The following is a 26,595-nucleotide window of genomic DNA, read 5'->3' on the forward strand; positions in this document are numbered from 1 at the left end:
ACAGATACAGGAAAATATATAGCAAGTGAAATAATGGTCCTATAAGATCTTAAAATCTAGAAAATAGTATATGGTGAACTGAGACTAAAGTGGCTTTCTATGAATTCACAGTTGTCTATTCCAATGCCAAGAGTTCCTGATGAGCGAAAGGATATGTCTGTTTTATCACATCTTTGTGTTTATAAAGTAAATATTTAATGAAGGGCCAGATTTGAGAACTACATTATTCAGACAGGGAAGGAGTCATTCACCCAAGCAGTCCCACTGAAGTTAGTAACTACTCAGTTAAGTAACTCTTTACCAGTGCAGTTAGGGAGCTGACAGTCTGGTCCTATCTTGGAATGAGCCTGAATTACCTTGTTGCTTATTCTACATTTCACAGGGATGTGTCTGTGTGAAACAGGCTAAAATTCCCATGTGGAAAAATCCTTTAGAAATTACCAGAAAGTAATCTTCTACAAGCCTCTGAACAGTTCAGTCAAACATAACAAAGAATCACGTCCCCGTTACAGAATTCTATAGGATTGTTTAAGTAACCTTCAGAAAAGATCTTATTATGTTCTACAGGTTTATACCATGGTTTATATTACTAGTTATTGTTTCATCCTTTTAAATTCTATAGGACCTTTGCAGTGAGTTGCTAATAAAGACATTCCACTAAGGCTTAGCCCTAATGAAATAAATCAGTGGAAGTTTGTCATTGATTGCAGTAGGACTAGATGTCACACTGAGTGTGTGATACTGATCAAAGCATCACAAAGCTGGGCCCCAGTTTAAATGACTGACTTGAATATTGTAATTAACAAATCCAAAGTAACGAATTACTGATATTTTAATTAGTTAGTCCTGTTACAGACTAAGTCGACTACCCTCTGAAGCTTTTGATATTTTAATGTTAATTTTCAGGCAAAGAGCAGATCTTGCTCCTGAAGGATTATGAATCTGCTTCTCTGACCGAAGTCCGCGCCATGCTGAGGAAACATGAAGCTTTTGAGAGTGACTTGGCTGCTCACCAGGACAGGGTAGAACAGATCGCAGCCATTGCCCAGGAGCTGAAGTAAGTTCCATTTAGAGGCATGCAGCTGCTGACATTTAACTGATAAACTCTTTCCAATGAATTCAATAGTGTCATAGGTACAATGTAAGCATTCCACAGATAACTGCTAAGGGCATTATCTGAGCTGGTCACTGACACCTATTTTTCTTTCATTGAACTAAATATAGATGGGCAACTGAATACAATTGTTTGAGGCCAAACATTTTGAAATTGTTTTAATAGTAAGCTTTTGTTTCTATGGGTCTGCTCATGGGTAAATTGTGTATCTGGTTGGGATGGGGGGCAGGAGTTCGTCTGTCAGTTCATGTGTTTTGCTACAAGTTGCTAAAAGTGAAAGCTATCTCATCCAAAATTATTTTTCATTTTACCTATGTACATATAATATAGATCAACTATTACAAGATGATATTAAAATAATTTCTTACATTTGCATAGCTCTTCCCATCCTGTAGTGCTTTATATACTTACAACTAATTCCTATTCCTTCTCGGTATAGCATGGGTGTCTCAGTCTGTCTGAGGTATTTTTCTGACCCCCATTTTCATAGTGTCTGAGGACCTCACAGTCTTTAATGTATTTAGCCTCGCAAACTGCCCTCTGAGGTGTGGAAGTGTTGTTGTGATCCTCGTTTTACAGAGTGGTAATTGAAGGCACACAGAGACTTGCCCAAGGCCATATAGGAAATCTGTGGCAGGGTATGGGACTTGAAACCAGGTTGACCAAGACCAATGCCTTAACCACTGGACTCACACGCAAACACACACACACGTGCATGTGCACACTCCGAGAAGATACAAATTAATTTAAGGGTCTAGTTCAGCAATACACATAAACACATGCTTAACATTGAATTTAATGTTATACTGGAAATCAGTGGTACTACTTAGGGATGTAAGCATATACTTATCGGTTAGTCAACTAGGGTATGTCTACACTACCCTCCTAATTTGAACTAGGAGGGTAATGTAGGCATACTGCACTTGCAAATGAAACCCGGGATTTGAATTTCCCGGGCTTCATTTGCATAAGCCGGGCGCCGCCATTTTTAAATCCCGGCTGGTTCGAACCCTGTGCCGCGCGGCTACACGCGGCGTGAACTAGATAGTTCGGACTAGGCTTCCTAGTTCGAACTACCATTACTCCTTGTGGAATGATGAGTAACGATAGTTCGAACTAGGAAGCCTAGTCCAAACTACCTAGTTCGTGCCACGTGTAGCCGCGCGGCACAGGGTTCGAACCAGCCGGGATTTAAAAATGGCGGCGCTCGGCCTATGCAAATGAAGCCCGGGAAATTCAAATCCCAGGCTTCATTTGCAAGTGCGGTATGCCTACATTACCCCGCTAGTTCGAACTAGCGGGGTAGTGTAGACATACCCCTAGTGACTTGACTAGCTGCTTTCCCTACCTCCTTGCTCCTTCTATCAGAGAGGGGCAGCAAGGTGGAGGAGCGAGAGCCGGCTTAAAAGCCAGTTTCCCCCCAGTACCATCTCCATGGTGGGGCATGGAAGGCAGAGGCATAACAGGGGACCAGATGCGAACCAGGAAGCAGCTGATTCACAGCTTGTGCCCGGACCCCTGCCCCACTGCACTTCAGCCTTTTAAATGTATTAAGAACCTTAATACATTTAAAAAGCAGAGCTCTTAATACATTTAATAGGCAGAGATGCACCAGGGTTAGCTCTTGGAGCCAAGAGATAACCCCGCTGTGGCTCTGCAGTTCCTCCCCTTTATCAACTAATCAAGTAGTCAATGAAAATTCCATTGACTAGTGGATTAGCTGATTAAATGCCATTTAACATCCCTAGTACTACTCCCATGCTTAATGTTAAGCAAGTGCTTAAGTGTGTTGCTGAATTGCAGAATAAAAGTATGAAGCTAACAGAAGACAGTGGTTAAAACAGATATTCTGACTCCCAGACAGACACTTAAGCAGTGTTCCCATCCCTGTCTCTCTGTGTCAGATCTCTTAGGGTATGTCTGCACAGCAAATAGATACTGGCGACTGGTTCATTGCTGTTTAGACTTCTGAGCTCAGACTTCAGCCTGGGCTCTAGGACTCTCCCATCTCGCAGGGAGAACTTGGTCTCCAGCCTAAGACTAGAAATCTATACATCAGTGAAAAAGCCCCTCAGCCTGAGCCCCACAAGCCTGAGTCAGATGACACGGGCCAGCTGTAAGTGTCTAGCTGCTGTATAGACATGCCCTTTGTTACCTTTCCGTGTTTTAGTTTCTCTATTGTTTCAGTGGGTTAAATACCTACTGCAAATGGATGTGCTAAAATAATCTCACTGTACTTTTGAAAAGGACCATAACTGAAAAACAACTGGGTCTAAATTCTCCACTAGCTCTAATTGTGTCTCTGTGACCCTGTACTGCCTGGGCTCAGCACAGAGCATCTGGGGGCACCCCTAACTTATGTCTCTGCAGAAAGGACTTTACAGCTTTTCCATGAGTCTTCCATTCTTGTGCTGTGACAGAATGTGGCTGGCACAGGTGCCGGGTCTATCACCTCACCCCTTGGAAGTCTCCTATTTAAAGACAAATCCAGACACCCATCATCAAGTTAGAAATCACACCTCCTGAAAATGTTTTGCCTGCTATTGTTAGCAGTAACACCTAAGATTACTCAAACTAGACAAGATTAGAGAAAAAGTCTATTTTCTCTATTTTTCCAGTTTATTTAAAAGAGAAGGTATATATTTAGAGGAAAACAGATGTAATAGTAAGTTCCAAAAGCATGAAGCTTCAAAAGGATGCATGTTTCAGTGAATTCATCAGTTGATAAAATACTTGCCTTTCTGTTGTGTAACTATTTGTATAGAAGCTCTCAATGACTCTGTCTGCAACAGGGAAAATTTCTAAAAATGTCTAGTGCTGGTTCAGCGCCAGTAGTATTATCAGCATTGAGAGCACAATGTGGACAACCTGGAAACTGCATAGTTGTTTTAGTGGTGTAATCGATCTCTGTTCAGCTCAAGCTAATAACGCAATGCCTAAAAAGACTCCAAACACAGTTAATATCAATGGAATTGAACTGGTGTTAATAACAAAGGGATATTTTTGAAAAACACTCTGGCTGTGTCTAGACTGGCAAGTTTTTCTGCAAAGGAAAAACTTGCCAGCTGTCTACACTGGCCGCTTGAATTTCCGCAAGAACACTGACTTCCTACTGTCTGAAATCAGTGCGTCTTGCGGAAATACTATGCTGTTCCCGTTCAGGCAAAAGTCCTTTTGCACAAAGCTTTTGCGCAAAAGGGCCAGTGTAGACAGCTCAGATGTGTTTTGCGCAAAAAAGTCCCAATCGCGAAAATGGCGATCGGAGCTTTTTTGCGGAAAAGCGCGTCTAGATTGACACAGATGCTTTTCCGCAAAAAGTGCTTTTGTGGAAAAGCGTCCGTGCCAATCTAGATGCTCTTTTCCGCAAATGCTTTTAACGGAAAAGTTTTCCGTTAAAAGCATTTGCGGAAAATCATGCCAGTCTAGACGTAGCCTCTTAGTGTAGGCAGGGTCAGTGTGGTTTTCCTAACTTGAAGGGGACATAGCCCGATGGCTAGAATGGGACTGGATGGGGGAGAAAACTGCACCTAGCTTGCTTTGTCATGTTGGACAAGTGAGTTGTGGCCTATGATTTAGAGGCAATGAATCATAGAATTGTAAGGACTGGCAGGGTCCCTGGAGTGTTTAAGATCACAATTTTTCTCCCTATGAACACCCTGTTGACTTTTGAGGTACCCTGCCTTAACCTCCATGCTTACCTGTAAAATGAGAAAATCTCTACCCTGTTGCTTAAGGATGTTGTGAGGGACCTAATTAGTCTTAAAACCCTCAGATGACATTGAATGAAGGCCTCTCTATATAAACACCAAGTATTTTTATTACCCGCAGAGAAAATGGAAACTTCCACTAGATATTGATTTTAATAATTTTACCAACAGTTCCTCACAAAATTATAGGAATTAAAGGTGAAAAATCCTAGTTCTTCTTGACAGTGATATTTCTTAGGATTATGTAAAAATGTTCATGCTAAGAAAGGTGCACTTGGAGCCTGATTTAAAGCTCATTGAAGTAAATTAGGGTCTTGTTTTTAACTTCTTTGGCCATTGTGTCAGGCTCTTAGGGTATGTCTAAACTACATCCTTCTATCAAAAGATCGAAAGCGCAAATGAAGGGGGGATTTAAATATCCCGTGATTCATTTGCATAATTGCATCACAGTGCTCTTTGGAAAAAGGGTATTTCGAAAGTGAAAGTGATGCAATTATGCAAATGAAGCGTGGGATATTTAAATCCCCGCTCATTTGCACTTTCAATCTGCTAATTTACATCCCTTTCGGTAGAGAGATGTAGTTTAGACATACCCTTAGAGAGAGCAGCTTTATCTGTGCTTCAAGTCAGCATGTCCTATATTTTTGGTAGTCATTTCTTGGCTGCCTGAAGCTGCTATTTTGAAGAAGAACAATTGCGGTATGACCTTGAACTGCACTGGTTACAGTTCAGTGTCAGTGCTGATATTTTCTGCTACAGCAGCTGAGCCAACTAAGAGCATAAAGGTTACAGTTGTTAAAAGCTTGTTGATTGATGGTGTTTGAATAAAGAATTTATGTGTGTGTGTGTGTGTGTGTGAGAGAGAGAGAATGATCATTCCAGTGTGGAAGCTGTTATGCTGCCATTGTATGCCAGATTGTAAGACGACATAAGCCTTGGATGTGGCATTATTTAAACCTGGAAAAAAATCAGGGATTTTCCATTTAATAAATTGTAAATGCTAAAAAGAATTGGACCAAATTGTGCTCCAAAGTGCTATATTAATTTATGGTCCTATGCATTGATTCCAAGATTTTTACTGATCAAGATCAAAATTTATGAATTTAATTTTTAAAATATTTGTCTCGCCTTTTGTAAAAACCATATTTTCAGCCAGACAAACAGCTGTGTTAATCTCTAACATAGATGAAGTAGAAAGACTTTTGCTTCCGGATATCTCAGTTCAAATTGTGTTTATGGGCACAGTAACAAAGAGACCAGCCTGATCCATGCTTAATGTCACTTCTGGGGAACTACTCATGCTTAAAATTAAGCACATGCTTAAATGCTTTGCTGGATCAAAACTACTGGCAAACTAAATTTGGCCTATTTTTGAGTCAAAATCCATGAAAGTAAAATTTCATGAAATCTAAGACCAATAGAAATACATTTATGACAGTTTCAAATTCCAAAGATCATGGATTTTTTTTTTTTACATAAAACATTCATTTGTGGAATTTTCAGCCATGTGTTGCAGCACTTCGTATGTGCACAAAAAACTAAAAGTTAAATTTAATAGACACTCTCTTTTTAAAAGAAAAGTGAAAGCTAGTCTATTTGTACTTATGATGGAGAGAGAATCACAAAAAAGTAAACAGTGCAAGTAATGAAAAAGTAAAATTTACATTTCTTTTCTTTTTAATAGTGCCATGTAAAATGTGACATTTGTTAAGGACATTTATTTTTTAGTAATTTATGTTGCCAGCTCTTCCTTTGTGAAAGTCATTGGAGTCGCACCGAGATATACCAGCTGAGAATCTGGCCTTTTATTTTTAAACTGTAAATACCCCTTTACAATTACAATTGTTAATCATGTTCTCTTCTGTATTGATCCACATCACAACACATACTGTCAATCTACTTAATAAAAGCCCAGGAATAGGATAGCAGGGATATTGCAGATCATGACTGAGGTATGATGGCAGAGTTGTTCGGAGATGTTAGTGCAGTACCTTCCAGCACTGACCGTAGCCAGTACAATTAGTTCCTCATTTTCACACGTGATATTTGCCCTTATCCTAAAAAAAATGAGTGGCAACTGGAGATCAATGATCCATTCAACTGAAAATATAATTCACAATAGTCTCAGAGGTGCCACTTGGAAAAACTTGAAAAATACTTGGTATTTATTTAGATGTATTATGCCAAAAAGATACTCTTAGTTATTAAACTCACAATCCATATAGGAACATTCTTTAGCTGTAAGAATATAGCATACAAAAAATTAACTTGCAGTCAGTACAGCAAAATAATGCCCTATCCCATTCCACCCACAACCTCCTACCCTCACACCTCCCCAAAAGTCTTATTAATGAAATAGATTTTACTGCATAGCCTGATGGTTAATAAATCTGGATTGGTTTGGACCCAAGAGGGGAGCAAGTTCCAGAACCAAAGGGCCCTTAAGGAGAATGCCTTGCTGGCCGCTGCCTTGCCTTTATATAATGCTGTTTCGATGTCATATGGTTTCTCTCTAACTTTTTGATGATGAGAGTACTTTCATGACAGTGGCTCTTGGTTTCCAACAGTCCATTGGTTCCTGCTACCTAGCCACTACAGAGTCATTCTCTCTCTGTGGTCCCATAACTGTAAGTGTTTATCTGTTTTGGAACAGCCATTGGGCCACAGAGAGTGAGAATGACCCTGTAGGCCAGTGGTTAGGGCATCTAGCTGGGAGGTAGGAGTCTTAATCTCCAATCACTTTTTCATTATTTAGCCACAATGCCACATCTTCAATAAGACAGATTATGAGTACCCCACATCTGAATATTCCATGGCAGCTGGTTAGAGGACTCTCCTGAGATGTGGGAGGCCCCTGATTAAATCCTTTTCACCCTGCTGCACTAGTTGAGGGGTGGAGGTCAACCTGGACCATCTACATCCCAAGCAAGTGCACTAACCATTAGGCTAAACATTACAAAGGGAGTGCATTTTGAATGGGGCCCCATCTTGTAGGAGGCCCCTGAATATGCCTCCCAATCAAGCCCCGGATGTGTTTTAGGCAGCTGAACACCTGTCTTTCTATGAGGTTGATGAATCGTTTTGGGGCTTAGGTGGGAAATAGCCATCCAGAGGTGTTGAAGAAGACTGCAGTGTGCATGCCAAGAAGCAGAAACATAGGTGCTGAGGGAATTTTTACACTGAAAACATAAGTACTGAATGAATTTAGATGCCTACAGGGCTCGGTGGAAGCTTTATGTATTAGGGTGGAAATTAGGCACCTAAATCTGGGGTGTATCCTACCTTTACAGTCTAGGTCCCACATATTATAATACCACTACACTACCTAATACTGCAACCTGACCTTTTTAGGAAGACGAGGAATAGTTACTGAGAGCCAGTGCAACACGTACACAGGTGTGGTATGTACACTGTATTCTTGTCTATTCATTCAGAAGCGATGCCTTTCTGTCTTCCTTCTTTCCTAGCGAACTGGACTATTACGATGCTGCAAGTGTCAATGACCGATGCCAGAAGATATGTGATCAATGGGACAAACTGGGAACACTTACTCAGAAAAGGAGAGAGGCACTGGAGGTAAAATTGATATCGAGCTCCATTTAAAAAAATCCCGAATCCCTTGGGATTTATAACAGACGTTGGTGAGTGTTAATTCTGGAATCCAGACTGCCATATACCCTTTCTTCAGCTCTACATTTCAGTTTGCTATGAGTTCATTTGCAGTATAAGCTAAATTGCTCGGTAACAGATTAGATGGTGCTGTGCTGTCCAAGCCAGAATGAATTTGGTCACCAAGAGGTGACTTTGGGAATCTGATGCATAACAGTGATGTAATTAGACAGCTATCTTGTCACATATACTACAGCAAAGCTTAGTTTGAGCAGTAGGCTAGTGGCCAGGGTCTCTGATGGAGGTTCCATAGCAGTGAAATCAGATTTACTAAAAGCCCTAGATAAACCTTCTTGGCTTTCCCCTGAGATCAGTGGAGATCACCTACATATATCTCCAGGCTCATATGTGGCATGTATATGTTACTGCTCTGTTTCATACATGAAAGAAATTACTATAGCAGTCCAATCATTTAAAATTAAATGTCACCAATTAGTTCATTTTATAGTCAAATTAACAGAAAACATTTAAAATACAATAAATAAATGGAAAAAAACCCCACTTAGGCCCTGATTCTATGAAGTCTTATGCAAATATTTAACTTTACATGAGCTGAACAGAAAAGTAAGTTTAATGTGTGTAGTCTCATGGACTTCAATGGCACTTTTAAAGCTCTCTCAGGTTGGACAGCTAGCAAATGAGGCACCACAAATCATCAGTTACTTTTGAAAATGTATGCCCAAAGTAACTGGGACACTACAAGTATATGCCTAGAATTAGTCTTTACCTCAATAACAATGAATTTGTTTGTGTGCATTTACTGGACTGAACAGAGGACAGAGAAACTGCTGGAAACAATTGATCAGCTTCACCTGGAGTTTGCCAAGAGAGCTGCTCCATTCAACAACTGGATGGAAGGTGCAATGGAAGACCTACAAGACATGTTTATTGTTCACAGCATAGAGGAAATTCAGGTAAATCGGAGTATGCTTTTGGTTTGCAATCCTCAGGAAGTCAAGAAAGGAATCCTTCCATCCTACTGAATGGATACTGTCAACATATGAAAACCTAGCCTACCTTAAAGCTATCTCTCTAACAGAAAATGTCCTTTCTCTCTTCCTCCGTCTATCTGTGAGCTAAAAAGTCATTACCTATAAGCAGGTATGATCTTTTAAGGCTGCTGGCTGCAGTGCTTCTCTCCTTGGAAGGAATCCTTAGCCAAAGGTAAGAAGAGAAGGAAAGCATTGTGGAGAGCAAAACTTGGGAACACAGGGTCTTTTTGCATTTCTCATTATATGGCCTATGGTGGTTGTTTGGGGAGCTAAGACACTAGTTAGGTGAGATTGGTGTCCTTGTGTAGTCACAGGATATGGGATTTAGCCTAGAACAGTAACATCTGACTACACAAATACTAACCTAATAATGAAGGCAATTTTGTAGAACCTGGTACTTTACTTTGTCATGTTAAAAGAAAGGCTTAATTTAAATTTCCACCCACTTTAAGGCTGCTTTTTATTAAGGGGCTCAGTATAAATGAAATTCAGACTGTTCATTATGCGTAGTTGACTTGTGAAAGTAACTAAAGGCATTACTCATAGACTCATAGACTTTAAGGTCAGAAGGGACCATTATGATCATCTAGTCTGACCCCCTGCACAATGCAGGCCACAGAATCTCACCCACCCACTCCTAGAATAATCCTCTCACCTATATCTCAGATATTGAAGCCTTAATTTTATTGCTTGTTCAGTTGCACTTATTGGGAGTGGAACATTGGTGCAGCTGTATTTAAAGGGATATTCTTGAGAATTTAAGCCCAGATGCTGCATCATAAACCACTAGGGCAGACCTCTTTTGCTTATGTGGAATCACACTGATTTCATTGAGACTCCTTATGGACACAGGGTTCCATACGAGAGGATTCTAAAGAAGCATCAGGGTTTTAATTACTTTTTTCTTATAAAAAGGGCAAGACAAGGGTGAGAAGAAAATGAATAGAAAACTTGTCCTGTTTTTTAAAACTTGGTGAGGAATCAAAAAGGAGGGAATATTCACTTGCACTATTGAAATCCCAAATAGCACAGTACTGAAAAACATCACAATTATAATGAAAAACCAAGTAAAATTTAGCTATTACTGCTAAATAGTAATCTGCCTTTACTATTCAGACTGACTGAAGTGCAACAAAGTATGAATACTAAATTCTTTTTTTTTATTTTCAGTTTTAATCTCACATGTTATTAGAAACATAGGTAAAGAAACAATTTTCAGAACTTTAGAAACAACAAAGTATGGTCTGATACCCCAAAGGCTGCATTATTGCAAGTTCTGTCTTATTTGACCTGATCTTATGGGTGAAATTCTGTCTCCACTGCAATTTTACCATTGACTTCCATACTGTCAGTGTTGCACCCCATGTACACAATGTATTTGGGAAGGAAATACAATTATTTATATCAGGGTTCAAGATCATAGAACCGACACTGCAACAAACATACTCATACTTTCCCACTTTGTTTCTGATTCCAGAGTTTAATCACTGCCCATGAACAGTTTAAAGCCACTTTGCCAGAGGCAGATGGTGAGAGACAGGCTATCCTGTCAATCCAGAATGAAGTTGAGAAGGTTATTCAGAGTTACAACATTCGAATAAGTGCAAGCAATCCTTATAGCACTGTCACCATGGAAGAAATCCGTGCCAAGTGGGATAAGGTACTGTAATCTAAAGTGGAAATGATGTTGCAGGAATAATATTTTGGATGTATTAATAATAAGAACAGAAATCCTTACTAACTGTCCAGAAATTGTCATGAATTACCAAAAGGAAAAAAAAAGTCTAATATCTGATCTGATCCAACATCATTCACTTAGGCAAAAATCTCCCATAAATCAGTGGATAAAAACAGGAATGGCCCCATGATGAAAGCTCTTTCTTAAAAATCTTGGCTAGTCTGAACAGCAGAAAACTATGTCTGCATAAAATTAGGCAAATGTCTACAAGAAGTTTGGTGTCATTATGTTAATGTAGAAAAGAAGCCTACCTAGGTACTATGGAGAGACTAGTTCTGCTTCCATTGAAGTTAAGTAGAAATTGGATCAGGATCCAGATCTGCATTGTGGAACTCTGTTTTTAAAAACACACACATACATACACACAGAGGAGCACTGCACTCCCCACCCCAAATACACAAACATAGTGTAAGCCACAAGAACATCATCTCAATAGGGAAAAAACAAACAAACTCAGTTTTACCATAACAACCTTGATATGCCATGTAGGTTAACAGCTAACCACCCCCATTGTATATCTTTATTAAACCATAATTGACAACTCCCTGTCATGCTTTATTGATTAATCCTGTTCAGGGATGTTTCTGTCTAGAAATAAAATAAAATAAATATTTTAATTGCAATGAACTTCTCACTGTCTCCCTGGGCTCCACCTCAGAATCTATTTCTTGGGTTAATAATGCTTAATATTCCCTAAAAAAAAAGTTAGTATCTATTGTTTCATTGTACAACACAGAAGTTCATTTCAGTAATCCTTAAAGAACCGTACAAAACTTCAAATAAGAAATAGAGAACAGGCCACATGTGTGTTCTAATTGAAACAGTCAAAGACAGCACAAAGTTTGCTCATAGCTGAAAGCAAACACCTCAGGTTATGAAATAAACTGCTCACTAAATAGGGATGACCGAGGAAGGGCTGAGGTTTGAAAACCATCAATCTATGCTGATCATTTTTACAGATCTGATCTAATCTTATCTATTCACATCAACCCTTATTTCTTTTGTGCATGGGAAGGTGAAACAACTTGTGCCTGTGAGGGATCAATCTTTGCAGGAAGAGCTGGCCCGCCAGCATGCTAATGAACGGCTGCGTCGCCAATTTGCTGCTCAGGCTAATGTTGTTGGGCCATGGATCCAGACCAAGATGGAGGTGGGTATCTCTGAGGCATCAAGAGGAGGCTGCTGACTACAGCATGTATTATTTTTCTCAGAATACTCCCAGCTGTACACACACAGAACGTTAGTGGCCTTCATTGCACAAAACCAGCACTCCAGCATTCATGTAACCAGGAATTTTAAAGAAGTGTTCTAAAGGAGCGCTTGTAAAAGCAAATAAAAACCCGTCTGACAAATTGAAGTAATTTTGGAATAGATTTTTGAGAAGAAAATGGAGGCAGTAGAGGGGTGATTTTCAAGGGCACAAAGAACAGACACCTGACTCATAGTAACAATCCATGTGAGCAGAACCTTTGAAATCCTCTCCTAGATGATGACTTGTTTGGTTGTGCTCTTTCCGCAAAGACATGATTGTCCCAGTTTTATCCTGTGTGCAACAGACTAAATTCTCTCATTTGGAGGGAGTTTTGACACTGATTTTTAATGAAAATTAGGGATACATTTTCCACATAAATGTGTGGCAAACTAATACACCTGAAGTTTCAATTTTTGTCTTTTTGTGTGACAGGAAATTGCCCGTAGTTCTATTGAATTGACAGGACCCTTGGAGGACCAGATGAATCAACTGAAGCAGCATGAACACAATATCATCAACTACAAAATCAATATTGACAAACTGGAAGGAGACCATCAGCTTATACAAGAAGCCCTGGTGTTTGATAACAAGCACACCAGTTATACTATGGAGGTAGCTATGCATTCAGTTCTGTGCTCTTTGTTTCTTGGGTCCATTTCCCTAGTGTGAGGGGGTTGTAACAGCAAAGAATTTGGCAGACTTCCTAATTTAATTTCAGTGGAAGATATACATTAGTAAGGCTCAGTTTCTTGGCCATGACTTCTGTGACAAATTCATGACTTTTGGTCTTTTTTGTATGAAACCTTATGATCTTTGTCACTGTCTGAGAGAGATCACAGTCCAGGATGGAGCTGGTTGGAAGATCAGAGCATAAGATTCCTTCATACATTTGACATTGTGGACTCTGTGTATGTTTGTGGAGGGTGGAACATGGATCGTTGTATGGGTTTGAACTGTTAAAATAATTAAGTGTTTTAACTGAGACATAAAGGACATTTATTTGACTTTCCTCTTAATTTCCCATGACAAAAATGCATTCTTTCAAGTATATTCTGCTATGACTTTTCCTTTTTTGTGAATATTGTGGCATTTTTTGTGTCATGATAAAGCTATGTCTTTTCCCGCATGTTTTCCATGACAGATTACCAACCAAGACCCCAATCCTGTTGACACATATATATGAGTGTCTTTACACACAGGGGTAATCCAATTGAATTAAATGAGACTGCCACATGTGCAAAGTAACTCCCAGGTTTAAGTGTTCAAAGAATTGGGGCTCACAATGGGAAAGTGGCAATAACTTGAAAACTTGGGAAGCATGTTGGGTCAACCAAATACTGTCCAGAATTAAACTAATGCTCAAGAACACAACAGCTCTTGAATCAAGTGTTGCTGTTCAAGCCTACAGCTGACTTTATGGCTAACATAAACAAGAACCAACAGAGAATATCAACAGACACCACTTTAGGAACTAACTTAATATTTTTGCATGTTATTACATGTCCCGTGGATCCATAATCATAGTAGTATGCAGGTAGTGACACCAAAGAACAATGTGTAGAAGTATTTCAGTTTGCATAATTGGTTTCTCTCTTACTGTCCTTGTTATCATGCTAGGAGTTCATGTTTTCTTCACCAGACTAAGGAATTGATGTTTTCTCCCCTACAGCATATCCGTGTTGGATGGGAACTCTTACTGACCACCATTGCCCGAACTATCAATGAGATTGAGACGCAGATCCTTACAAGAGACGCCAAGGGTATCACCCAAGTGCAAATGAATGAATTCAGAGCATCATTCAATCATTTTGATAGGGTACAGTACTCCTATTTCTTTCTCATCTAACCGTACTCCCAAAGCAAGTCAGTATCACCTTGTGTCTTTGTAGTCCAAATATCAATATCTCTTGGGAAAAAAAATAGGACATACTAAAATGGATCATTTTTAAAGTAAAAAAGATAAAATAAAAAGAGGAGACTTACTGTCTAAAACTGTAGCATTTATTATGCAGATGATTTAAAGATTAACATCTGCTCTTACTGTGGAATTCAAAGTCAGAGAGAATGACAGCTAGATAAGTGCTTGTAACAACCTGTTAAAACAATGGAGGGGGCTGTTTGGATATTTTTGTACATGCTCCAAATTGATGTCGTCCCTTACATTAAAGTAGTAGCCTGTTACAATAAAACGAAAAAGAAAAAGATCAGTAACTTGCCCCTATAGGTACATTCTATTCAGGGAAGCAATTTGGCAGGGTTTACAATAGTTTTCAATGTAAATCCTTTCTATGCTCAGGGACTGTATGTTTCAGTTCCTTAGTTAGAAATGAATTAAGTCAAAAAGAATGTAACATGCTCTACTGGTGATTCTCAGTGCAATCAAAAAATGAAAGAAGTAATAAAACTCTAAGTGATAAATAAAGAGATAGCTATTGTTACAGTAACAGAACAAAGCTATTTAATGCAAACAGAGTGATTTTCATACGTAAGAATAGGGATATTAGTGACTTACCCAGGTGGAAAACTTTATTTGCACGCAGTTTTGCTGGGTAGATGTTCCTACAAATCTGTTTTCAAAATCCAGTGCAAATCTCAACTACAGCAGCCATTTTCAGTAATATAGCACTAGCCTGCTCCCTTCTTCCTCCAGTGTCTTCCAGTAAGGTGGCTGTAAAGAATCCTTCACCTTCTCCCTCTTACCAGCTGGACTCCCTGAAAACTATCCTGGGTTCCACAGGGCTTCATCCATTCCTGGTCTGCCTTTGTCTATCCCATACCCAAAGCTAGCCTCACCCACCCTGCCTTCCATCTCCACCCTGGTATTCCATTTCTTAGCTCCTCAACTCCAAAGTGGCTACTTGTATCTGGATTTGTAGTTGGTGTATATTGGAACTTGATGGTCAACATTTGGTATCTGGCACTTCAGAAAAAAAGTAGAATTTTCAAGTATCTTCAGGAGAAGCAAGGAGAGAGTACATCCTCAGGAGTCAGTGACATATGTACTTCATTGTATGGAGGCCTTAAATGTAATTGTGATGTAGAATAATTCCTCTGTGTATTCACTCGGAAAGGAGAGACAGGGATACATGTCCCGGGGTGAGAAAGAAATGGCATGCTTTTGCAAAGCACTGCTGCAGATAATTGAGTAATTAGAGCTATTAAAAGTAGGCAGAACCATCCGGTCCAGATAAATTACAACCTACAGTTTAGAAGAATCCATTATGGGGAAGTAGGAACTTTGAGAAAGATCTGGCAGCTCCTTAAAGAGCATATGCTTCCCTCTTGCAGTATGGAGAACTTGGGAAGAGGTATGGTACATGAGGGTAAACACTGTGTAGCCATTTCCAGCATGTCCATAACTTGTGTGACAGAGGCAGGGATGTCTTTCCTGGATCAAGACTGATGCCCATTACAAAATTCCTTAAGCCTTAGAGCCTGCCCCAGTACATAGAACAAGCAACTAGGCCATACACTGGGGAATCCCATCCAGAGGATGAAATGGACACTGGCAACTGTACAACCTTCTCTCTGTCCTCTGCAGAAGGAATGATTGATGGGTATATATAGCACTGGATCCACTGGACTCACATTTCCACATCTTCAGTCTGCCCCCCCACACCCTGCAGGCGTGCACACACACATTTTGTCCCCCACCAAACTATGTGTGGTTGTGTCTCCCTGGTTCCTCCACTGGCCTGACCTTTTATGCTTGGAGAGGGACAGGATTTGGCTGTTAGTTCCTATTTTCATATTGTTTTGATTTAAGAAACACTGATGTGTTGCCTTAGAAATAAATGAGCCCTCCTTGGCCCTGGAGCCATTTTAATGTCCATCTGGGGGGGAGTCTGGGAGTTGTGAACCAGCACTAATGGATGTGCTAAGAGAAATATGCTGGTAAATTGTTTGAAATATGGTGCTGTCCAGAAAATACGAGACCTTAATATTTATCTGAAATTTAGGAAAGGTGAAGGTGTTGCTGGTAATTACCAGTTTCAACAAACCCCACTCAAAATTTCCTTCCCACTTTAGTCACTGCTCGTTGTCAGGTTGACCGCATATAGAGCCAACATAATCGCCTATTTATCTCTTAAAAATTACTCATCAGCTGACCGAGATCCTTTTCCTCACACAGAAGCCACAGAAAAAAGTTGGATCTTGAACTATGACCCTGTCAGACAAATACGGGAAACAGTTTCCAGATTCTAGGGACAGACATTAACTGCATGCACCTTAACTAAATCTATAGTATGCCTCAGCTGGTTAGGGTTATGGGTGCGGTGTGAACTGGAATGGAAGAAAACAGTGTAGTTTTGAAAATCTGGCATGAGCTTTTGTGGGGGAGGGGTAATTAAAGAAAAAAAATCCTTGGCAAACTGAACAAATTGGATCTGGCATCTTTGGGAGACAAATATGATTCTACTTCTATAATAAATGTTCAGAGCAGATCCTCATCTTAAAGGGTCTTAAGAAGATCTGGGAAAAGTAAACAATGTAATGGATCCTCATTTTTATTCAGATTCCATCTTAACAAACCATTATTGATATGACTTTGCAGTGTTCTTTACTAACCAACTAACCCACTTTATGACTTCCCCCCCTCCTTGCACATTCTGCATGCATGATCCATGATGTGATACTAGGATGAATCGGGTGATCTGCAGCCTGACGAATTTAAAGCCTGCCTCATCAGTCTAGGACAGGTTGGAAATGACCTTCAGGTAGAGAAAACTGATGTTTTATTGTTTTCTTATAGACTGGTAGTGTACTATTTTAAAGAGACTTGGATTTAAACTCACATGTAGCTGATTTTAAAAAATATTTGCATTTTACTGCTTCTGTCTGTTCCAAGGGAGTCTGCTTGGATTCCAGTGAGCCAGCTGCGAGTCATTCACACACTCATTGTTCCCATTGTCCCCTGCTCAGACTTCCAAGCGGGAGCACCTCCCTCTGCCTCTGGAAGGACCCATGGCAATAGGGTTCTGTTGTGAGATGTACTGGCTAATTCTGTTGTTTTTACCCATCTTGTCTTTTGGTTAGCTTCTACCACCACCCCATTTTAATGTCCACTCCCTGCAATTAGCTATGAATGTCCCACTCACCTGCTGTTGAGAAAATGGGCATCCTCCTTTAATAAGAGATTTACCATTGACCAACTTCTGTTGGATACAAACTAACACCTCAGCCCCACTGGCTCATATCTTTACAGTTGTCGGAGTCCCATTAGCTAGAGATCAGAAGAGAGAGAATTCTTGAATGCACTTACCATGCAGCAGCACACAACGCAAGTCTGCCTTGGCTCAGGAATACAGTATTTTCAAAAAGCAATTAGGCACGCTTTCTAGTCGCTAAAATTACTATAATTTCTAATAAACCTTCCATGGCTGAAATCTAAAAAGTATATTGTATCGCAGTGAACCAGCCTGCCTTTCCTGACTTTGGCTAGTTCAGTGACAAACTTTTTTCCTTGCCTCTCTCTCCTTTCTGTTTGTGCTCTGTATGTTCCTATGTTGTACTCAACCGGCCCCTTTTCTGGTATTATTCTCTGTGGCGTGTCTGTTTCATGTGCGTAATGTGTTAGCTACTTCCTCCTTTAAATTGATGATACTCCTCATGACCTGCTTTGGCAATCCCTCCAATGAACATCCTCTCGTTCCATGGATCCAATCTTCTGATGATGCACATTCGTCATCTGTATGGAAATTGTGATGGTCTCCTGCCTGTCTTTGATACGTCAAACCTTCTCTCATATATTCCTTCAATAGAAGAAGAATGGGCTGATGGACCATGATGATTTCAGAGCTTGCTTAATTTCAATGGGTTATGATTTGGTATGAATTTTAAAATACAAATAAATTGGTTTTGCACATCACTAATACTGCTAACCATACCACACTTTGACTCTCAATTCTTACTTTTTCCTGTATTTTAAAAAGTTAAAAACCATTGCAAATTAAAATATACTTCATGAAGATACCCATTTTATGTAGGGTTGCCAGGTGTCCGGTATTCAATCGGACAGTCCAGTTTTTGGGCCTTCTGTCCATTAAAAAAATTCAGAAAATACCGGACATGTGCAATGTCTGGTATTTTCTGGTTTTCTGGCTGGGCACCCGACAGAAACCTGGCAGGGGTGGGGGGAGTGGCTGGGAGGCGGGGTGCGATCGGCGCTGGGAGCCTCTGGTCGTGTCTGACGTGACTCCTTGGAAAGGAGGAAGAGAAGCCATGTCCGTGCTCCTGAGCACTGTTCAAGCACATTGTGGAGTGGTAGTTAGACTCGCTCATGCTTTGCTGGGACTGTGAACGGGATAGGCAGCGCCCTGGGATCTGCATGTGCCCGGGTCAGTCCGGCTCCCCGCTGGTTGATTCTCCCCCCCCCCCCCACTCCCTATTGGCCAGCCCCACTCTCCCCCGACCCCTCCCCCAACCAGCTCTGCTTCCAGCTGGCCGCCCCCCCCCCCGATCTTCCCTGGCCAGCCCCCCTACTCCTGATCCCCCCCCGCCCCGAGAAGCCCTACTTCCTTCTGGGAACCCCCCCCCCCCCGATCTTCCCCGGCCAGCCACACTGCCCCCAACCTCCCTCCCACCAGCCCTGCTTCCCATCCCCCACATATCCCAGCCAGCCCCGCTCCTCTCCCGGCTGGTCCCTTCCCTCCCCCCCAATCAAGTGTGTCTAGTATTTTTTCTGAAGCTACCTGGTAGCCCTAATTTTATGGTGTGTTGCATGTAGCTTTGATATGAAGTGTACTATTCCATGACATGTACATTGTATCAAATAAATGTACAATTAATTCCTTTCAGTTTATAGGTGTATAAATTAGCTTTCTGTCTGCATGAAAAATAATTATTCTGAAGCTTTTTAATACTCCTAATTCTTGAAAACATATTGCAAGGTTGAGATTTATTTATTTATGCGTGTGTTTGTTTTATTTGTTTCTTTATAATTTCTACATTTTTCATACACTTTTTCCTGAAAAAATCTTCAGAATAAATGCAATCATTGCCATGTATTAGGGAGATCATTTTAATAACTGTCAATAACTGCCAAATGTAGATACCCTAATAACAAGAATATGCTCATTTTTAATACAGGCCCCAGTCCTACAAGCTGCTGTCTGTGAGTCAACCCTTTTCAATGTCACCCTTTTCGATGCAGGGGCCCATCTGCATAGTTAATTTTTTTCCTATAGATTTCAGTGGAACTAAGATCAGATTTAGAACAGATGATGGTATCAAATTATTCTTTGAACATATGAATTTAAGATATCTTTGAACAGAAGAGAAAAGCTAGTATGACATAGAGAAGAATTTAACATGATATAAATGTTTAAAATGAAGTGAATGATCCATATAGGCCCCAAATTCAGATTCTGTTTGAAAAAAAAAATTTGCAAGGGGGCACTTTCCAAATTTAATAAGAATATAAATGTTTTCACTACTTTTGAATATGTTTAACCATTCCTCTTCAACGTTGTCCCAAATAGAGCATAACAGGTTTCTTGTGGTAGTGCAAGAAGTGATATTAATTAATTATAAAAAGAAAGTTAAACTCTGGGGACTAGTTTTGTTGTACAAAGAAAGAGAAATGAAATAAACAGACCTTTCGCTCCATCTGTGCGATGAAAGACTGCGGAACTGTCTCCCATGCAGTTGCACTAACCCCGGTCAAGGCCGAGAACTCAACACAGTTAAGTTAAGCCCACTTGGCATAAATGCTTTGCTGGACTGAAGGGAGAGTGCTCAGCTCTTTACAGGACTGAGCTAGTAGTAAACAAAGGCACTTGATAGATCGCTGAATCCAGAGAGATTTTTAAATAAAGGATTAACTCTAAACTATATCACACCATAATGATCTGTTATAAATTAGATTTAGTGTAGAAAACATTTCAGGAAGCAGAATGTTAATTGAAGGGCACATACCATGCTTTTAGGACAAATGCTAATATTTTCAAAAGAGCCCAAATCCCATTTTCTAAAGTCATGTTGGCACTTTTGTTCCTAAGTCACATTTAGACCCCTATGTCATTTTTGAAAATGAAACTTAGGTTTTTGAGTCACATAATTATTTTTATAATTTTTACCCTGTCTTCAGTAGTATGTCACAGAGATACAGTGACTTTGTTTTTCCTTTTGAATTTTGTCAAAGGGTGAGGCAGAATTTGCCCGAATTATGTCTTTGGTTGATCCCAATGGGCAGGGAACCGTCTCTTTCCAGTCTTTCATTGACTTCATGACCAGAGAGACTGCGGACACAGACACGGCTGAGCAAGTCATAGCTTCTTTCAGAATCCTAGCTTCGGATAAGGTCAGTTCTTTTGGGCCTAGCTGTAACGGTTTCCTTGTATTTCACTAGCACTGTGTTTCATCTTTTAATGGAAATTTTGCACAAATTGTCTAGTGTACACTGTATCTACGTTCTGTTTTTTGTTAAGAAGAATAAGAGTCTCACAGTTCATGCTTGTGGTTACTGGTTTGAACTTCAATCCAAACTCCTAACTGGAATGTGAGTGGAATTCAAAGCTGCATAGTTAGTTCTTTGTGATGTGAAGGAATAACATAACATTTGGATAATGGCATAGAACATACATGTATATAGTTTGTGGATAATACCAAGCTCGGAGGGGCTACAAGTATTTTGGAGGGTAGGATTAAAATTCAAAGTGATCTAGACAAACTAGAGGAATGGCCTGAAGTAAGTAGGATGAAACACAAAGTACAAAATAGGAAATGGCTGCCCAGGAAGGAGTGCTGTGTGAAAGGGACCTAGAGGTGACAGTGGACCAAAGTGAACATCATTCTGGGATGTGTTAGCAGGAGCATTGTAAGTAAGACATGTGAAGTAATTCTTCCCCTCTGCTACACATGGATAGGGCCTCAGCTGAAGTATTGTGTCCAATTCTAGGCACTACATTTCAGGAAAGATGTGGAGAAACTAGACACAGTCCAGAGGAGAGCAACAAAAATGATTAAATGTCTAGAAAACATGACCTGTGAGGGAAAATGATGAAATTGGATTTGTTTAATCTGGAGAAGATGACTGAGGGGCAACATGCTAAAAGTACAGAAAAGGTTGCTACGTGGAGGAGGGATAAAAACTGTTCTGCTTAGCCTCTGAGAATAGAGCAACAAGCAGTGTTCACAAATTGCAGCCAGGGAGGTTTAGATAGGACATTAGGAAAAACTTCCTAAATGTCAGGTTGGTTAAGCACTAAAAATAAATTGCCTAGGGAGGCTGTGGAATCTCTGTCATTGGAGGTTTTAAAGAACAGGGTAGACAAACACCTGTCAGATACCTGTTTATTACACAGTCCTGTCTTGAGAGCAGGAGACTGGACTAGATGACACATTGAGGTCCCTTCTAGTCCTACACTTCTGTGATTCTCTGATAATATGAAATGCATTGAAGAGTTTTTGGTCAGCAGACACAGCTGCATATATAGTGGCCATGCTCTGCTCTCATGCATATCCATGGAACAGTATGGATTTTAAAGGGGTAAAATCCTTTTCATAAACTCTTCTCTGACTTTCATGGCATTGCCTGGACATGGCTCAGAGGAGAATTTTGGCTGATTGTGGACCTGTCTGAGCCTTTAAACACATCCATGAGCATGGGGTGTTATGGAGCTGCCTGTCCCAGCCATCGGGCATTCACAGTGAATGAAACTGCTGCACATCTCTCAAGGAATGTGGAGTATGTTCTTCTCTCCATAGCCAGCTCGGCTCTCCAGGGCAATGCAGGAGTAGGAGCTGAGATGTGTGTAACAGGGAAGAACAGTGATTTCATAACTCACTCCCTTTTGGAGTAGTCTGTGTCCCAGAGAGTGCTGCCAGCAAGCTCAGATGAGAACAGGGGCTGCAGTACCACTGGGCAGACTCAGTCTGGCCTTGGATATTGATTTTCTGATCTCAACTAATAAGGATCAAACTTTGAATTCTAAACATATTCCAAATAGGAGGTTGGAGTGAATATTATATTGAGGTTATAAGAGAGTGAGATACAAACATTTTGTTCTATAGGTAGAAACATCACACATATTCCTGTAAAATGTCATTATAACTAGAAAGCAGCAATTATTGTAATAGAAAATGTTTGTCTAGAAATGTATAATAATATTGACATCAACAGTGTATAACTGAGGCCAGACTTTGATCCTGATATACTCGATCATAAGCCTAATTTTTGGTAAAAAATTATGCAGTAAAGAGTGGGGGTCAGCTTATGAATGGGTTGTTGTGTTTCACCAATTTTTTTAACTTGGGGAGTTTCAGCAAACCAGTTCCAAACACAGCAGGGCAAACCACTGGCATGCCAGGATCTTTTATGTACCTGGAGTGTTTGTAGGCATAGAGTCGTTCAGCTCCCAGTGGCTGCTGTTCACTATTCCGGGTCAACGGGAGTGATGGAAAGTGGCAATCAGCATGTCCCTGGGCCTGTGCTGCTTCCCGCAGCTCCCATTGGCTGGAAACAGTGAACAGCAACCAATTGGAGCTGAGAAGTTCTGTGCCTGCAGATGCTCCACGTAAACAAAAAGTTCCAATGTGCCAGTGGCTTATGCTGACGAGTTGGGACCGGAAGTTTGCAAACTGCCAATATATATTTCGCTTATGAATGGTCATTGTGATTTTTACAATTTTTTTTAACTTGGGGAAGGGTCGGCTCATGAACAAACGGGCTTATGATCGAGTATATACTCAACTTTGGAAGCCCCGGGGGCCATAATGATACTCAGAGCATATGCCGAGGGCCGCAACTTAAGTGTGGTTGCATATACATGCAAATATATATGTAAATATATGCAATTAGCTTCTTTCACGCTGATGGGCATGAATACAAAGATTAAGCATTAAACTGTGGCGCCAGACCCAAACGTGGCCAGTATAAGCCAGTCAGCACCTCTCAGGCTCTGCCCACAAGGCTAAGCAGCCAGTACTTCCCACAATGCCCCAGCGCTCCTGGCACCTCCTCCCTGGGGTCTAGAAACGCTGACACCCTGTACCTGTCTGTTCCAGCCAGCCCGTCCGCTTACATCTTTCAGTGCTCACCTTGCCTGGAAGATGCCTTGCTGTTGTGGAGTGTGTTCCCAGTGGAGGCCATGTTCAAAGGATCCCACCCGCGGGCGACATATTGAGCCCCACGTAAATCCAAACCGCACCACAGGCCGCAAACAAATGGACTGCGGGCCACATGTGGCCTGTAAGCCGCGTGTTGAGTAGCGCTGCGGTAGTCCCACCAGTTCATGGTTGATGTTACAGCTCAACATAGATAAAGGCATAGAAAGTACACATATAAAATTTGTGGATAATATTTACAAATATTTCGGAGGCTAGGATTAAAATTCAGAATGGTCTGGACAAATTGGAGAAATGGCCTGAAGTAAATAGATGAAACGCAAAGTAAAAAATGGGAAATGGTTGCCCAGGAAGGAGTACTGTGTGAAAGAGATCTGGAGGTGACAGTGGATCAAAGTGAACATCACTTAGCAGGTTTTATGTCCCCCCTTGAGGTCTTGTATTTTACTTTTTTTATATATTGTGTTTTTAAAAACATTATAAGCCAGCTCGAATATTTTAAATAGAGAGGCAGGGTAAACAAGCAGGACGTTCTAGCTTATTAATCTTAGTTCTGTAAGACACAAAAACAAAAATCTGTTAAATAATCTGTTCCATAGTTGAGTTTTTTAAAAATATTTCTTTTTCAGCCTTATATTCTTGCAGAAGAGCTGCGGCGAGAACTGCCTGCTGAACAAGCTCAGTATTGCATCAGAAAGATGCCTCCCTATTCTGGACCAGGTGCTGTTCCTGGAGCCCTGGATTATACCTCATTTTCATCAGCATTGTATGGAGAAAGTGACCTGTGATTCAATAACTGATGGTACTCATTGTATGCCATTGTATTCAAATTGGAAAAACAACAACCCTGGTCTCCCAGTTTGCTTCTTGAAAGCGTTGACAAGATGATTTTAAAATGATTTTTACAAATATAGTAGATACATTCAGGGTCAAATGTTAGGAATGCAAATAACTAGCATATATTTCAGTGTGCACCATTTGTAGGTTCTGCATTAATGGCATTAGTTTATCTGGCATATATTATTAAACTGTATTTTAAAGAAAAGGTGAATCACTAATTTGAAAAAAAAAGTATTAAATGTGTGACCCATTCAGAAAAAAGAAATTAAAGCTCATGAAAATAAAAATTATTCAAACTAACAAAATATTTTGCCATTTTCAAAAATTTCTTCATTTAATCTATGCTGCTTTTATTATGGTCATAGAGCTCTATGTTTGAAGTCATACTTTTTTCTTTCATATAAAAATATTACTTTACAGATGTTGTGGTTTATATGCTTCCCTGGGTGGAGTTTAATAAAATAAAAATACAACTTTTCAGAGAAGAAAAATACCATTCAAGTAAAATACATAACCACTAAAATAATCCCAAACTGCATTTTTTATGTTTTAAATATGGTATTTTATTAACACAAAGCTGTAATATCAAAAGCATCATGCTGCAAACTCATAATACATTACAATTGTAATATCTTATAATAAATCTATAAGCAGTACTTTTAAGCCTTTTACTTTGCATCTGAGGGCACGTCTACACAGCAGGGCTAAAGCCAAAATAAGCTATACAACTTGAGCTACGTCAATTGCATAGCTTAAGTCAAAATATCTTATTTCGGCTTTTGACGCTGTCTACACAGCAGGAAGTCTGAGAGCATTCTTCCTCCGATTTCCCTTACTCCTCGTAAAATGAGAGTTACAGGAGTTGAAGTAAGATGTCCTCCAGCTCGACATTATTTGGAAACTATGTCGAAATAACTGCTTATAGTGTGGACGTGGACTATGTTATTTCGGAGTAACATCAGTTATTCTGAAATAATGCTGCTGTGTAGACATGGCCAGAGAGAGCACAACTTTCATCAACAGGAAATAGTATGGAAGCTAATTCATGTCAATTGTATTTTGAATAGATTTTGTTTTCCCTCTGTGAAAGCCAGTTCTTTATTTTATTGTTGAGCAACCTGCATAATCCCATATGATGCAAAATGCTATGTGATCTATTTGAGTATGGTTGTGTTGCAGTTTTAACTGTATGTCACATACAAAATTCAGATTATAGTTTTTCACTTCCGTTGAATGACAGTTCTGCTGCTGTATGCTAGTTTGTTTTACTGGAGTCATGTTTCCATCTTGACAAACTGTCGAGAAGTAAAGTGATCACTTTTTACTTGAAACCTAACAGACACTGAAAAATGCAATGTAACCAAATAAAACATTCACAAATGGTGAGGTTGTGACTTGTACAACTCAATGCTACTAAAGCAATGATGTGCCTACTAAATAAACTCTGCATTTCAAACTTTATGAAGGTTCAGTCTTTGAGATTCATCTAGTGTTTCCTCTAAAGAACCAGAATTATTGCTATACATTAAAGGAGGTTTATATTTCTCCATTTGCTTAAGAGTAAGTATTCCATGCACTATCCTTTTTGTAAGGATGCACATTGCATTGTTAGCCATCTAAGTATTGACTCCAAAACAGTAACTGGTGAGGGACAGTTGTGGTCTAGTGGTTTAAGGCCAGGGCTGAGCGTTAATAGACCTTGGTTCTGTTCCATTCCCTACTATCTGCCTTGGGCAAGTACCTTCTCTGCTCTGTGCCATTGTCTTTTTCACCTGTAAAAAGTAGATGATGCTTACCTTGGTGAATTGCTTTGAAACCTATATATGATAAGTGCTATTTAAGTGCTAAGAATGATCACATCTTCATTTGATTTTAATACTTGCATTAATATAGAATTTTCCAGACTTCCAGGCAGACGAATAATCAGGAGACTGTACTGCTGAAAAAATCCATTAGAATATATCCCCTGTTGACTCTGGTGTGTGAATGAACAGTATGTCTGTAAACCAGTGAGATTCCAAATAAGGCGTGGGCCTAGAAACAAAATCTCGGCTTTACAGAAATGAAGAATTACACAGTATGCAAAGGCTGTTCAATGTGTCTCTAACTGACACTTCCACAAGCCACACAATTCTTTACATGCAGCTGAATATGGCTCAAAAAACAGGAAATTCTACCCTATCTTTGAAAGCACTGAAGCATTTGTTCCTTCATCT

The 26,595-nt window shown here is 40.0% G+C and overlaps 1 protein-coding gene across 1 annotated transcript in view; it reads left to right on the top strand.

Annotated features, from left to right (window-relative positions):
* Positions 1 to 25,840, top strand: part of ACTN2 (actinin alpha 2) — a 79,030-nt gene extending 53,190 nt beyond the window's left edge. Inside the window, exons 12-21 of the mRNA XM_075924812.1 lie at positions 907 to 1,057; positions 8,289 to 8,397; positions 9,264 to 9,404; positions 10,960 to 11,142; positions 12,236 to 12,370; positions 12,905 to 13,084; positions 14,142 to 14,288; positions 18,235 to 18,300; positions 20,616 to 20,774; positions 24,169 to 25,840. Of these exons, the coding sequence (XP_075780927.1) occupies positions 907 to 1,057; positions 8,289 to 8,397; positions 9,264 to 9,404; positions 10,960 to 11,142; positions 12,236 to 12,370; positions 12,905 to 13,084; positions 14,142 to 14,288; positions 18,235 to 18,300; positions 20,616 to 20,774; positions 24,169 to 24,327 (1,430 nt within the window). The 3' untranslated portion in view covers positions 24,328 to 25,840. The remainder of the gene's footprint in view (positions 1 to 906; positions 1,058 to 8,288; positions 8,398 to 9,263; positions 9,405 to 10,959; positions 11,143 to 12,235; positions 12,371 to 12,904; positions 13,085 to 14,141; positions 14,289 to 18,234; positions 18,301 to 20,615; positions 20,775 to 24,168) is intronic.
* Positions 25,841 to 26,595: the final 755 nt, after the last annotated feature.

The sequence above is a fragment of the Pelodiscus sinensis genome, chromosome 3 (genome assembly GCF_049634645.1).
Source record: "Pelodiscus sinensis isolate JC-2024 chromosome 3, ASM4963464v1, whole genome shotgun sequence".
Lineage (NCBI taxonomy): Eukaryota > Metazoa > Chordata > Testudines > Trionychidae > Pelodiscus > Pelodiscus sinensis.